This window comes from Littorina saxatilis, linkage group LG16, assembly GCF_037325665.1.
Source record: "Littorina saxatilis isolate snail1 linkage group LG16, US_GU_Lsax_2.0, whole genome shotgun sequence".
Lineage (NCBI taxonomy): Eukaryota > Metazoa > Mollusca > Gastropoda > Littorinimorpha > Littorinidae > Littorina > Littorina saxatilis.
In genome coordinates, this window is record NC_090260.1 from 28,251,700 (window position 1) to 28,267,925 (window position 16,226).

General features: G+C 41.1%; 1 protein-coding gene across 5 annotated transcripts in view; it reads left to right on the forward strand.

Moving 5' to 3' along the window:
* Nucleotides 1–425: 425 nt before the first annotated feature.
* The window catches only part of LOC138950749 (GA-binding protein subunit beta-1-like), a 26,923-nt gene continuing 11,122 nt past the window's right edge, over nucleotides 426–16,226 (forward strand). For 2 of the 5 annotated variants that reach the window (XM_070322476.1, XM_070322480.1), the window contains exons 1-6: nucleotides 426–533; nucleotides 3,245–3,419; nucleotides 6,194–6,391; nucleotides 11,780–11,878; nucleotides 13,481–13,646; nucleotides 15,687–15,782. In XM_070322476.1, coding sequence (XP_070178577.1) covers nucleotides 3,312–3,419; nucleotides 6,194–6,391; nucleotides 11,780–11,878; nucleotides 13,481–13,646; nucleotides 15,687–15,782 — 667 coding nt within the window. In that variant the 5' untranslated portion in view covers nucleotides 426–533; nucleotides 3,245–3,311. Of the gene's footprint in view, nucleotides 534–624; nucleotides 876–3,244; nucleotides 3,420–6,193; nucleotides 6,392–11,779; nucleotides 11,879–13,480; nucleotides 13,647–15,686; nucleotides 15,783–16,226 lie in introns of those variants that run through there. The other 3 variants (XM_070322479.1, XM_070322478.1, XM_070322477.1) reach the window with 3 other exon arrangements.

Here is a 16,226-nt window from a genome sequence, read left to right on the forward strand (position 1 = left end):
CCTGCATCTGCCGCTTCATTACAACTAATTTGCAGCAGTTATCCATGCACAACAATTACCATCAATTAGTCGTGACAGTAAACATGCCAGTCCGTGAGTCGTGATGACCTGAAATTGTTCTGGGGTCAAAACTACGCCTGATGGAGTCGACAACGCCCATAATCGGGTACGAAAAGCTGTGTAACCTCTCAGCTGCTGTAACTACACACACGCAACACACTTGGAGGCGTAGCACAGCGTACAAACAGAAAATCCTTCCGCAAAAATGGGCAAGACATTTTTATTCAAGAAAAATGCATTTAATTCTGTACAAGTTAATTTTATTTTTTTGGACTATCTTGATGACTTTCGGGTTCCAAAATTTATTTTAAGCGTCAAAGCCGAAGATAGCGTAACCGAACTACTTTTTATACGTCACTGACTTCCGTCTTGCCGCCAAGTGCGATAGACCCGACTGTTTGAACAAAGAGACAATCTGCTGCTTGTTTCATTATTTTGTGGCCGTTTCTAACAACCAAGCTGGCTCAAAACACGTAAGTAGGAATCATAGATTTGGTCTGCGTTATATTTTCGGTTCTGTAATGAGCGGAAGTGACTGAATATTTACGTTTTCCGTTTTAGACACATGCAACTTCCGTTTGTGTCCCGATGAACATGGCGGCACTCTCCTTCCTGTTTCCCTTTCGTTTGTTGTTGTTCACAACCTGGAGATAATCATGACATCTAGCAGTCTGGTACTTGCATATATATGCCGAAGTTGATGTGTTGTAAAGAAATCAGCAGTACTGTTGAGTTGAAGACCTTCTTCGATCAGTGTGAGTCCTAATTTGAGCTGTTGCTCCCGGAGTGAAATTGCAAGAAGGCATACATTATTCGTACATGTATTTAATCCCTCTCTCGGTATCACCACACCTCGCCATTGTCTTGTCACTGCCCGAACCGCTGAATCATGCACCTTTGCGGTAGTTTGCCCCCCTCCCCACCCAGGTTTAACTAAGTTTAAGTAGGTAATCATATTTTGGAGAGGTGTAACCGGAACGTGGATACATTGACTGATTCAGTAAAAAATGATGTATGATTGAATCACTCTGACTCAACCAGAAGATCCCTTGTCACTGTGTGTGTATTCCTACGTGCTTCACATCTGCAGATTGTGTCACTTTGCCAGTCTGTTTCACTGTCACACCCAAGAACCCCCCTTTTAACCTTCGCCGGTCGTCGTGGGTCCGTGTGAACCCAGAAGGGTGTTTAATTGCAAATATCTCTTAAAGTTAAACCAGTTGGAATTTTTTAATGAGCTTTTAAGAATGCCTCAGGCACCTAAAAAGTCTTAATCTTATGTCCTAAAAGATCATTAAATTTCAGCAAGAAGTAATTAAAAAAACCAAAGGTCAAATTTAGACTAGACACAGAAGACATCGTGGGGTTGTGCGGACTCATGTTTCTCAAACTGAAGGAACTTACATAAAAACTAGGGAGAGAAGTCACAAACCTTCAGGTATTGGCTCTAATCATCATTTTCTACGATCTGTTTAATTTTGGAGTTAATAAGCAAGTCGCGTGGAGCGAAATTAATACATAACAATGTGGGTCCACACGGCCCCATGACGTCTACAGAAGGGTATTCACGTTTTTTCTTTTTTGAGAAGCCTTAGTCCGCATGGTAATAATTAAATCAATAATTCAATTTAATTACTTCTCGCGAAAATTTAACCCTGGCGTCTACGGAAGGGGATGCACGTTTTTGCTTCTTTGGAAAGCATGGGTCTACGGAAGGGTATGCATATTTTTTCTTCTTTAAGAAGCATGGGTCCACACGGCCCCACAATGTCTTCCGTGTGTAGTCGATAACCTGGTCGGGCAAAGGTTAACACCTTAATAATAATAATAATATGGGAGATTTATAGAGCGCTTGACGTTCTCTAAGCGCTTTACAATGAAAAAACATACATATATACAAAGCAAAGCGAAAAAGCATGTGCAGCAGCATTCAGCACAGAAGCGAACAACGAAAAACACTGCATCAATACAAGCTGCAAGCATACTAACACGGGCAAAACATTCAAACATTCAAACACCTGATCAAAAATGCACCATATTGAAACAAAAATTAATCAAATTACTGTGTGAAGAAGTGTGTTTTAAGGTTTGATTTGAAGGAACAAAATGTTTGGTAGTGTCGGATTGAGTAAGGGAGAGAGTTCCACGCAACGGCTGCAGAGTGGGAGAAGGCTCTCTGACCGTGCTGTTTGCGGCTAAAAGAAGATAGATGGAACATTCTAGTGTCTACAGAGGAGCGGAGGGATCGTGAGGGTGTGTAGAGTGTGAACAGGTCAGACAGGTAGGATGGGGCTGAGCCAGATATGATTTTGTAGCAGATACAGCAGCACTTGTATTGGATTCTCAGCTCTACAGGGAGCCAATGAAGTTTCTTAAGCAAGGGGGAACAGGACTGAGACCGAGGGGCTTTGCAGACAAGCCGGGCTGCAGAATTTTGAACGCGCTGCAAAGGATGGATGACAGACTGAGGACTTTCAAAATTTGTGAAAATCTGGTCTAATGAAAAGGAGGGAGTCTTAAAATTATGGTAAATTCACACAAAAAAATTGTCTTAAAAGGGGAGAAGTTTTTGAGTCACTTGAGAAAATGTGACTCTATGTAATCGGTCAGTGTTAGTCTGTCCGGCCGGCCGTCCGTAGACACCACCTTAACGTTGGACTTTTCTCGGAAACTATCAAAGCGATCGGGCTCATATTTTGTTTAGTCGTGACCTCCAATGACCTCTACACTTTAACGATGGTTTCGTTGACCTTTGACCTTTTTCAAGGTCACAGGTCAGCGTCAAAGGAAAAATTAGACATTTTATATCTTTGACAAAGTTCATCGGATGTGATTGAAACTTTGTAGGATTATTCTTTACATCAAAGTATTTACATCTGTAGCCTTTTACGAACGTTATCAGAAAAACAAGGGAGATAACTAGCCTTTTCTGTTCGGCAACACACAACTTAACGTTGGGCTTTTCTCGGAAACTATAAAAGTGACCGGGCTCAAATTTTATGTGAACGTGACTCATTGTGTTGTGAATAGCAATTTCTTCCTGTCCATCTGATGCCTCGTATAATATTCAGAACTGCGAAAGTGACTCGATCGAGCGTTTGCTCTTCTTGTTTATAAGGGAGATACCACGGTATTACTGTAAATGTTATCAAAATTCAAACTAATGAATTGTGTTTACATTCAGGATCACGGTTGCTGCATCGGCAGTGCCCAAACTGACGAGCGTTCAGGTGCTGGCGCCTTCCACAGGCATGTCGTTAGTGGACCTGGGCAAACGACTCCTGGAGGCGGCTAAGCGTGGAGAGACGGAAACAGTCCGTGCTCTCATGTCCAATGGAGCTCCCTTCACCACAGATTGGGTAAGCTACAAAGTACAATGTAACCCCCCTTTAATTAAGTTTAAGACCTGATAAAATTGGAGAAAATGAGTTCTTGAAAAGAGAGAGATTTTAAAATGGGGGTACACTTACAGCGGTTATGATTTTACAGAAAATCTTGGAAAACAGGGTCTTTAGTCTTGAGAAGTCTTCAATTGTCTTAAAACTAAAAGAGGGGTTCTATTGTACAGACATGGGATTCTTCCGTAAATTTACGGAATTCCGTAAATTTTTAGGCTCCAGGGAACATTCTTGAGATTCGTGCAAATCCGCTGAGAAAATTTTGGGGTATATGTAGGTATAGACCCAAGCTCTATGATTAAGCTGAAATATGCATTTCAGGGCCATTTTTGTGTGTCTAAAACACTAAAAACCTTCAGCTTCTGGGGGCTTCGCCCCCAGACCCCGACCAGGGGCGTTGCCCCTGGACCCTACTGGGGGCCTTCTGCGGCCCCCAGACCCCCACCTTCTTTTTCCTTAATTATCACTTTTTCTGAATCCCATGTCTGATTGTAGTAGGCATAAGGTTGAGAAGTGTTGTTGTGCCATACTGTGCATAGTGTTTCACTTTCAGCTTCACTTTTGGTCTTGGAAAGGTCATGCTAATAGTCTTTGAAATGAAGATTTGAAGTGGTCTTGACAGGCATGAACTGTTGTGTTCCTTTCAGTAGGTGAGTTACTGAGTAAGATGATGTTTGGGTTGAATTCTCTCATGAATGTATGATGTGTAGCTAACTGCTATTGTCAGAATCAAATAATGACTTTGGATGACAGTCACTTAGTCTGTTTAGATGCTTCTAAATCTAATCGTCTGGGGTACTCAGACTACAAGTACAATCATGACTTAGAACTAGATTTTCATCTTCTTACACTTATTTTATTAATTTTATTTTGAAGAACAGAGATCTTGAAACACTTTGCATACATGTGGGAATACACTGTGCAGTTCATATAACACTCAATCAATCAATCAATGAGTCTTATATCGCGCATATTCCGTGGGTACAGTTCTAGGCGCTCTGCAGTGATGCCGTGTGAGATGAAAGTTTATACGGCCAGTAGATTGCAGCCATTTTGGCGCATATTTACCTTTCACGGCCTATTATTCCAAGTCACACGGGTATAGGTAGACAATTATTAACTGTGCCTAAGCAATTTTGCCAGGAAAGACCCTTTTGTCAATCGTGGGATCTTTAACGTGCACACCCAATGTAGTGTACATGGGGGGAGGTTCGGACACCGAAGAGAGTCTGCACACAAAGCTGACTCTGTGAAATAAATTTCCGCCGAACCTGGGATCGAACTCACGCTGACAGCGGCCAACTGAATACAAATCCAGCGCGCTACCAACTGAGCTATATCCCCGCCCGTGAGATTACAAAAGAAAAGGCGTAATTTGATGTCATTCTCCCGTGAAAATGTCCTATTTGAATCTTAATGGATGGGCACGGTGGCCCAGTAGATAAGATATCAGCCTCTTAACCGGAAGTCGTGAGTTCAAATCGTGGCCGCCTGGTTGGTAAATGGGTGGAGATTTTTCCAATCTCCCAGGTCAACATGTGTACAGACCTAGTTATCTACTAGTGCCTTATCCCCCCAAGACCAAGTGCACGTTGAAAAGATCCCGTAATCCATGCCAAGTTCGATGGGTTAACAAAACACAAAAATACCCAGCATGCTTCCCCCTGAAAACAACGTATGGCGGGGTAAAAATGGTCATACATGTACAAATTATGAGAACGTGGGAGTTTCAGCCCATGAACGAAGAAAAAGGAGAGTCTCAATGTTAATCTAATGCGGACATGGGAACCCATACGATTTCACCGTATTTTGTACGCGTAATTGTCTAGGATACGATTAGTACGGTCAGTTGAAGAAAAGTACGACCAGAAAAATTCCTCGACTACTTTTCTTCACAAGCGCATCCTGAAGCCGAACCAGTATTTATACACATGATCTCAGTTTTGGTCTGTAAACATTGACAGAAGCATTTGTTTTAAATGTATTGGAAACTCAGTGCGACGATTGCATTTTGAAGCACGGATGTTCAAATACTGTGTGGAGTACGCTCATTTTTCTGAATACTCCAACAGGGATGTTGCTACAAATTCATACCTATAGGACAAATGTCCTAGTTCTTTAGCATCAATAAGACATTTGACCGCTTTCAGAAATTTCAATAGGACGTCAGAATTTTTTCATTTTCAAGAATGACGCTCGCCGTGTTCCCCACTGTTTTTGACCCTAATTTAGCACAGGATGCCGTTGAATAGCCAAACGTGTTCAGCTTTTGTTGAACTTTGGCAGGCTTTATTTTTATTTTTCGGTGGCGTAACTCAGTGCGCTTCGTCAAAATATATCGAACTGAAAGCAAAAGCAGACGCAAGACTTAGTCAGTTGGAGTTGTCTCCCATACTCCTAAATTTAATGTGCTGCAGACGGGTGTCACCCAAACACAAGATCCGCACTGCATAACTTCAGTGCACCTGTACGAGAGAGTGCTTGGTCGCTTTTTGAAAATGTGTATCTTGAAGTTGAAAGGAACATTAACGAATATCGCGCTGTCCGAAGTAATTGAGTTATCATCGGACAATGCCAGCGCTCAGTTGAAAACGATAGGACATCTGACCGCCATGCGGCTATGTGAATCGGACATTTGAGCCTCTTAATCGGTCTATGTCCGATGTCCGACGCCTAACGACATCCCTGCTCCAAGTGCAAAACAGGGGTTCCAAGGTCTGCTAACGTGTGTGCAGCTGGGAACGTCCCCTCTCCACTTTGCCGCGCAGCAGGGTCATCACCAGACAGCGGAGGTGTTGTTGAGGTCAGGGATCAGTCGAGACGCTCGCACCAAAGTTGACCGCACGCCCTTGCACGTGGCCGCACAGGAGGGTCACCTCGGCATTGTGGATCTGCTGCTGCAAAACACTGCTGACATTGACGCTAAAGACATGGTATGCATTGGGGAGGGGGGGGGGGGGGGGGTAGTAGGTTGCATAGCTTTGCCCTTCTCTGTTTTGTGGTACTGATTGTATCCCTGTAAAGAGTTTGTATACTCTGTGTGGGCGCTCATAAAAACTTATTTGTACATGCGAACACTTTTTTTTTTTTTTCACTGAACTTTATACAGTGGAACCCCCCTTTAATCAGGACCTAAAAACATCTGAGATATCGAGGTCTTAAAAAAGAGGCAACTCCCCGCGGGTTAGGGGGAAGAATTTACCCCAGCATGTCGTCGACTAACGGATTCTGTTTCTCCTTTTACCCTTGTTAGGTGTTTCTTGTATAGAATATAGTCAATGTTAATTTGTAAAGATTTTAGTCAAGCAGTATGTAAGAAATGTTAAGTCCTTTGTACTGGAAACTTGCATTCTCCCAGTAAGGTCATACATTGTACTACGTTGCAAGCCCCTGGAGCAAATTTTTGATTAGTGCTTTTGTGAACAAGAAACAATTGACAAGTGGCTCTATCCCATCCCCCCCTTTCCCCGTCGCGATATAACCTTGAACGGTTGAAAACGACGTTAAACACCAAATAAAGAAAAGAAAGAACAAGTCGCGTAAGGCGAAAATACAACATTTAGTCAAGTAGCTGTCGAACTCACAGAATGAAACTGAACGCAATGCAACGCAGCAAGACCGTATACTCGTCAGTCCACCGCTCATGGCAAAGGCAGTGAAATTGACAAGAAGAGCGGGGTAGTAGTTGCGCTGAGAAGGATAGCACGCTTTTCTGTACCTCTCTTTGTTTTAACTTTCTGAGCGTGTTTTCAATCCAAACATATCATATCTATATGTTTTTGGAATCAGGAACCGACAAGGAATAAGATGAAAGTGTTTTTAAATTGATTTCGAACATTTAATTTTGATCATAATTTTTATATTTTTAATTTTCAGAGCTTGTTTTTAATCCAAATATAACATATTTATATGTTTTTGGAATCAGAAAATGATGGAGAATAAGATGAACGTAAATTTGGATCGTTTTATAAAAATTTTTTTTTACAATTTTCCGATTTTTAATGACTAAAGTCATTAATTAATTTTTAAGCCACCAAGCTGAAATGCAATACCGAAGTCCGGGCTTCGTCGGAGATTACTTGACCAAAATTTCAACCAATTTGGTTGAAAAATGAGAGCGTGACAGTGCCGCCTCAACTTTCACGAAAAGCCGGATATGACGTCATCAAAGACATTTATCCAAAAAATGAAAAAAACGTCTGAGGATATCATACCCAGAAACTCTCATGTCAAATTTCATAAAGATCGGTCCAGTAGTTTAGTCTGAATCGCTCTACACACAGACACACACACATACACCACGACCCTCGTCTCGATTCCCCCTCTATGTTAAAACATTTAGTCAAAACTTGACTAAATGTAAAATGGGGGTACATTTACAAATGCTATGAACAGAGAGTCTAAGAAAAGAGGGTCTTATAAGGGAGGGAGTCATGCATTGGGGGGTCTTTAAAGGGGGGGCACGTTTCATGATATTGAGGATTGCAGTTTCCCCCTCACACACAATATTCCAAAATAATAAATAGTCAAACAGGGACCAAAAAACAGTTTGCACCAAGAGTTCAACTTTTTATCTATCCAAAACAGTAAAAAAAATTATATGAACATTCGTATTTCCAAGATGATTGGCGTTCCAAGACGCTATATCCTAAAACCCCCAAAACATGCTTTTACAACTTTAGTGCATAATAACTGCCCAAAGGTGCAGTTTAAAGCAACCATTGATAATAATTTTTAACATACTCCTTGAACACATTAAGAAAAATGGTTAACTTGCAAATAAAGGGACAGCATTGATCAGAACAATGGTAAGATAAAGGACGCTACTTATATTTTGTACATTTTTTATCTTTATCGTTTCCTGTAGACCTCAGAAGTTATAGCCAGCTTAAGAAATCATTCTAAAATCGAAAAACAAACATATATACATTTTGTACGCAGAGTAGATTGATATTTGACACAGTCACACAGACATACGTGGGCTATAGGGCAACCCTACCCCCTAAATTTGAAAACGGGGTCAATTTCTTAACTGCATGTATTCAGCAAAACAATCCATAAAAAAAAAAAAATAACAAATAATGAACTTATGACTTTAGAAAAGCATTCAAAAATGCATATATACAACGCTTTTTCTTTGTTCCCAATTCAAGGGGGTGTGCTATTCTCAGGTAACACTGTGAACGCTCAAATGAGACTTGATCACATGTCAAAAAAAGTAATCCCCCCTGTTGTTCATGGTTGGTTGGTGGGATTTTTTTTATCTGAGCCATTGGCAAGCATGAAATGTCATCAACATTAGGAAAGACATAGTATCTCTCATTGTCTTTTGCGCGCAAACACTTCACACAAATCTCCTCTCGATCTGGCCCATCGGGGAAATGGGTTGACTTGGGGATGATCACCGCCCTGTATCTCTCCACCTTTCCATCCATGCTGACAAAGTCAGCGGTCACAAAGTCCCAAACTTGAATGTCTCTTTGTGGGACAAAGAACCTGGTTTTCACGACTGGCACCACATGGTTGGCTGACCACGCGGCATCCAGTGGCGTGTTGTGGGTAGACGTCCATTGGACATAAATTGGGAAGGACGTCGCTGGATCATCTGGTTTGCATACTTTGTTCATGTACAACATTTAGTCAAGCTGTCGAACTAACAGAATGAAACTGAACTCACTGCATTTTTACAGCAACAGCGTATACTCGTAGCATCGTCAGTTCACCGCTCGATGCAAAGGCAGTGACATTGACAAGAAGAGCGGGGTAGTAGTTGCGCTGAGAAGGATCGATAGCACGCTTTTCTATCTCTATTCTTTTTAACTTTCTGAGCGTGTTTTTAATCCAAACATATCACATCTATATGTTTTTGGAATCAGGAACCCACAAGGAATAAGATGAAATTGTTTTTAAATCGATTTCGGAAATTTTGTTTTAATAATAATTTTTATATTTTTAATTTTCAGAGCTTGTTTTTAATCCGAATATAACATATTTATATGTTTTTGGAATCAGAAAATGATGAAGAATAAGATGAATGTAAATTTGTATCGTTTTAAAAACAAATTTTTTTTTTTTACAATTTTCAGGTTTTCAATGACCAAAGTTATCAATTAATTTGTAAGCCACCAAATTGAAATGCAATACCGAAGTCCGACCTTCGTCAGAGATTGCTTGGCCAAAATTTCAATCAATTTGATTGAAAAATGAGGGTGTGACACTGCCGCCTCAACTTTTACAAAAAGCCGGATATGACGTCATCAAAGGTATTTATCGAAAAAAATAAAAAAAAATATCCGGGGATATCATTCCCAGGAACTCTCATGTCAAATGTCATAAAGATCGGTCCAGTAGTTTGGTCTGAATCGCTCTACACACACACACATACACACGCACAGACAGACACACACACATACACCACGACCCTCGTCTCGATTCCCCCTCTACGTTAAAACATTATTTTAGTCAAAACTTGACTAAATGTAAAAATAAAAAATAAAAAAATGGGATAGCGGCGAAACGGGATTGCGCCAAAATGGGATGCGATAGTAAGATGACGCTTGGCTTGTGAAATGTCGCCAAAATGGGACGGCGGCAAAACGGGATTGCACGTAAATGGGATATTGCGCGAATTATAAACGAAGGAGTAGACCCTAAGTTTCTCGTACGAGATGTTTACTGGGAGTAAATATTTGAGGAGTAAAAATTTAGTTCCTTGTGGAGTTCTTTTTTCGTACAAGATTTTTACTGGAAGTTTACTCCGGAGTCAATTTTTCGTGGAGTAAAAATTTCGTGTTACACCGGTTCATGACCGTTGTGGTAACGAGCGCACATTGCTGTCTCCATATTGTGTTCCTACGAATCGAAAGTATGATCGCCAAGCCCTTCTGTCATTGAAGGCAACGTTCGATATTTGCGTCTGTCAGCGTCGCCAACGTTCGACAGATTGTACTACTGTTACTCACAAACTTTCAATTTACACAATGAAATGCCAATAACATGCAAACACAACAATGGGAGACGAAGGGAAAACCTACTAGCGATTGAAATTATGCAAACGAACTCACAAATCCCTCACTTTCCGAATGCAAATGCTGCAAATCCGTATGCGCGCGTCGCTGTGCCGAACGTTGGGTTGCCGAACGTTGCTGACAGACGCAACAAAACTTGATCAAAAGGCACTAAAAACGATTAAATGTTTTACTTACTGGGTATCGCATTCCTCTTTTTCTTCCTGCAGACGATATGAAGCGGTTGAAACGTCGTTTCCGATGAAAGGCTCGGTTATTTCCGTTAAAAACGAAGTTTGCCGAACGTGTGATTCCGTCTACAGACACCGGTCGGATCACAACAAAAATGTTCATTCTTTGCGATTTTGTGATACTGTTGATGATACACCTGCTTTCCAGTGAAGAACATCAATAAAATGATGTTCACAAGCAAGAATAACAGACAAAAGCACGCGATGTGTAAAATTAGGCTTTGCTTTGCAAACAAAGCACGTGTTTTTTTTACTGACAGACACTTTCGGTGGCGATTGAAAATTTTTCCAGAAACGGTTTTATGCTCCCATTTGATATTTTTTCCCTATTTTATCTAGTCAGAGACTAACCTTGTGTATTAATTGAATTAATAACCCCATTATCATATGTTTTGTGTGATATTTCGTGTCTGCTTGAATCACACTTTGAGATGGGGTCATGTGACAGAAGGAAATGGTGTCTGTCAGGATTCACACGTTCGCTTCGAAAAACTCGCTCAAATAATTGCTCAAACACAAACATTTTAGCTTTTATTTATTTTTTTGTATTGCAAATACCATACTTACTCATGCCAAGCAGAAAAAATGATGAAAATCAACACAGTAAGCAAGTAATTTCAAGGCAAAGTTTACACACATCAAAGAGTCTGATTACCGTGAAACCTGCCGGGGGTTCCACTGTATTTCCAGGTGTTGCATTGCAGCAGAGGACACAAGACAGTCGGGGTGGGGGGGGGGGGGGGGGGGGGGTGACACTCTGAATCTTTTGTGAAGTCTTTTTTCTGTATGGCATTTTTTTTTCTTTTTTCTTTTTTCTCTTTTTTCTCTTCTCTCTCTCTCTCTCTCTCTCTCTCTCTCTCTCTCTCTCTCTCTCTCTCTCTCTCTCTCTCTCTCTCTCTCTCTCTCTCTCTCTCTGTATGGCATTAGCAAATGCTTCTCTCGGGAGATAGATAACATACCTGTTATTACAAAATAAATTTACACCAAACACGATGATGCTGTCTCTGATCCTGATTCGTAGCGCAAGAGTCTGATCCTCTATGGTTTGTTGTGTGCGTTTCAGCTGAAGATGACACCTCTACACTGGGCGACAGAAAAAGGACATGTGATGATCATTGAGCTGTTGGTGCGGAATGGGGCTGACCTCAACAGCGAAGACAAGGTTAAAGGAATTAAGGCCAAAAAAAAAATAGGTGTGGTTACGGTAACATAGCCACAAAAAAATAGGGTAGGTAGGTAGGCAATCACTTTTTTTTTTTTTTAACTTTTTTTTCTAATGTGTACAAATTAAACCTACTTGACAGGGAAATAAGTGTGCGACACGGGCGCTTTCGCTTTCATTGCGTTTTTTGCACTCGGTTTTTTTGTTGTTTTTTTTGACAAATGTAATAAAAAGTTATAGGATCGGGCCCTAAAAATAGGGTAGGTCGGGTTACCGTAACCACACCTATTTTTTTTTTAGGCCTAATATAACCCACAAAGGGCTCTCTCTCTCTCTCTCTCTCTCTCTCTCTCTCTCTCTCTCTCTCTCTCTCTCTCTCTCTCTCTTAATTTATTTTATGTGTGTGTATGTAACTTATATTTTGTCATACATAAGCCCAGTTTGCTTTGTGTTTTTGTTGTGTTTGTTTTATCTCAGTTATTTGTGAGCTCGTTACATTTTTCTCTCATTTCCATTTGTTTTACTTTGAGAATGAAATTGTAATGCGCCTTGAGCCAATACACCCTTTCGGAGTCTCAGGCGAGAGTCCGCGCATTGCATGCTGGGATTGAAAATTGTACCAAACACGAGGTCTTCAGAAGAGGTACATTGCCGATTGCATTCAAGTTTTCCCTCGTAAGCTCTTATCTCTTTGATATTTTCTGTGGTTTTTGTCCCACGATAGTTTCATGATTTAAGCGGAATGGATCTCGAGTGTGTTTGGTACAACGGAGCGCCCCCTGCCGCCAAGCATGTGACTAGCCGCGCATGCGCACTCGAAACTCCGAAGGGGTGTATTGCTTGGAATCGTCGTATAGAAAAGTTATTTATAATTAAAATTATTATTATTATGACTAGTGTCTCTCCCTGCAGTTCTCTGTTGAGGAAAGTTTGGAACTGTTACCAGGCTATGGAATGAAATTCAGTGAGAAACGGAGAAGGTGTTGGCTGCAGGTTTGACGCAGTTGTCAGACAGGAGGGAAATGGATGTGCCTTGTAGTTGTAGACGGAAAAATACGATAAGAAAGTCAGTACACAGCTTACTGGAGTCACTATCTCATGACATTTTTATAATTTTAGATTTTTTCACAAGTCAGTAGTTGTCTCAAAAAATCACCTGAACAGTGGTTATTTGTGAAACGCTTGTGATGTTTACCAGAAGTGAATGTTCAGTGTTGTTCTCAGACCTCGGTCTTTCGTCATTTACGTATACTTTTTTTATTTGACGCATTATTCCGACCCCATTACAGTGGTACCTGCGATAAAAGGACAACCTTGCAAAAGTGTCCCTTTATTACAGGTGGCCTGTCATGACAGGTACATTTTGGTTGAGATAATAGACAAATGGACAACAGAAAGTGTCCTTTTAACTAAATTTAAGGGATGTGTCCTCTCATTGGAGGGGCCACTCATTGCAGGTACCACTGTATTCTGGCTGGGATCAACACTGAATATTTCATCCTTTGAAGTGACTCTGACTTGGAGGGATTTGCATTGTTTTGACTAGTTTTCTGTCAGTGAGCGACTTGATGACCAGACCTGTTTTGTGACTTATTTTTTCAGTTTGACCGGACTCCCATCGACATTGCCATGGGCAACGGCAGGACGGACATCGCTCAGATGTTGCAGCTGGCTCATCACACAGACGTTGGCGCCGTGGGCGAAAGTGAGACCATCACCATAGAAACCACAGACCCTCTCATCACAGAAACAGTCACAACTTCTGCAGGTGCATAATCTGTCAAAAGGAGTAGAGCTCTCTGCATGTGAAACGAGCAGTTCCAACACTTAGAATACAGAATATTGTCTTGCCCAAGTTTGGGAATTCGTTTCGACAGATGCGGTTTTCACTCTATTCCCTTCAGCCAAGCACACCCAACATACGCAGATTTGGAAATGGACCCCTCCCATCTATTTATGTCTGTCTGTCTCGGTACACTAGTGACTAAGATGAAGTCAATCACTCCCCTACACGTTACAAATAATAGTCTCACACACATTCTCACGCGATGAACCTTGCCGAGTATGCATTTCCACTGCTTCGCTTTTTGATTCAGAGGGAGCGGCAGATTCGGAATCAATATCCCACAGAGAGAAAATGACGCAAAAGCGCATTTGACACAAAATGGGTCACACATTTTATGCAAGCCTGTCAGCATAGCACAGTGGGAGACTGAGAGTGGGTGGTGCCAAATCTCAGCAGTCTATTGCAGCATACTGTAGCAAGAATCGGGCAATTCAAAAGGGAACAAACATTTTTTTCACTATTATAAGTATTATTATGTCGTTATTGTTAGCATAAAAAGTACAATGATTATAGCATGTGATGCCGAGGTCTTCAGACTGTAGTGATTGTGTCTACACAATATCTTGGAAGGTCCTAGCATTTATTTTCTTTCGCAAAGTTGCTGAGGCGTAAGTTTCTAAACTTTTCTGAAGTCCTCGGCATCACATTTTGTTCCCACCGTAAGAAAGTTGGCAACTGTGTCAAAATGTCAGCAAATTTTCTGGCGATTTGAAATAAGTTCTGGCAATTCGATGACTGCCAGTACCAAACAACATCCCTTGATATGTGAACAGTAATTGTGTATGTTAATGGGAGTTTTCCAAAAAATAACTGTGGGTATTTCAATGACTGTGGAGAAATTGCACCCTTTGAAAAAAATAATTCAAAACAATGCCACTAATAAGTTGACATACATTTAGGCATCACAGTAAAAAAGAGGATAAGCCATGGTGTGCATTGTCTGCTCAATTTACGGTATACGTCTGTACACAGCTCAGTTGACAAAACACATGCTGCTACCGATACCACAGAAAAACTCGTAGCAGCAGTGAACACAGGAATGGGGAAGGATATCATGTTGATCAGATATATGCAACTGAGGTAAAAAAAAAAATTTAAAAAATAAAAATGTTGATCAGATAATTATTGCAGAAAATGCACATTGAAGCTCAGTGTTTTTTTTCTCTCACTGTGACTTCTAGACTGCTTGACTCAACTAGTCTTAATCAATGGCATTGATCCAAAAACAGATAGACTGGCAACGTTGTAAAATTCACAATCTTAAAACAAGAATGGAACGTTATTGGAACGTTTTAATTTATGACAAAACATCCCTCGCTCGAAACTCACATCTGCTGGTCAGCGTGCATTCCCCTCCGCGGGCCCCTCCGTCTGGAACTCCCTGCCGCTTGAGCTTCGCCAGAGCCCCTCTCTTGACGCGTTCAAGAGTAGGTTGAAGACTCGGTTCTTCCCGTAGCTGGCTGCGACTTTCATGCTCGACGTGATGTGTCGTGCCCCAAAAGACATTCTTGTGCTGTGCTCTGTGAGAGGTGTTTTCTTTGTGTTTAATATTATTTTGTTTGGACCTAGCTATTGATGTGTACATTGTTGTTAAACAGTTGTTTGTTGTATGTTTATCAGGGTTTGCTAGTGTGTTATAGGGTTCGTGTCCGTCTGTAGATGTTAGTTTCTTTGTTAGTCCTGTGTTGACAACTCTTCGACAAGCGCTTAGAACTGTACCCACGGAATACGCGCTATATAAGCTTCATATTGATTGATTGACAAAACAAAATGAATGTAACGTCGTTTTGTTGTCTCATAAATGAAACGTGCCAATAACATGCCATTCTTGTTTTTTTGATCATCAGTGGCATTGTTTTGCCTCAATCTGTGAAAGGGGCATGACTCCTTCACAGCACAATAAAACCCAGACAGGGTTTTTATTTCCTAACCTGGTCCATCACTTTGTGCTCTGCCTTGCAGTAAAGACAGAGGTGTCGAGCGACTCGGAGCAGAGCAGCACCTCAGTGTTAGCAACACTGGCCGCACTCGCTGAAGCCACAGGTCCCATCCACGCCAGTAAGTACACAGACAGCTTTTTGCATCTATCCACTGTGCTGTCATTTGTGTGAGATTGTCTGCCAGTAAGTACACAGACAATTTTTCGCAAGATCTACACTGGAACCCGTGTTTTAAGACTCCCCAATTTAACCCCTTCACTGCCACAGTATAACAGCATTTTGGTATTGCTGTGTGCCAGGGCAAAATTTCGCTTTCTTCGGTAGGTTCACTAATCTGTTCACTGCTCGATCATTTATTGAGATATCTCTTGGATCTTTGGCCTGTGTTTTGCTTATACCCTTGGCTATTATAGGATGACATGATCATTGGACTTTGTTTGTGATTGTTATAGTAAAAATTGATATAATGACCATTTTTGTCAAAAAGTACAGTTTCCGGACTTGCACACACACATTGCAGCACGTAAAACCACACAAAACACTGCTAAAACTGGTGTCAAAC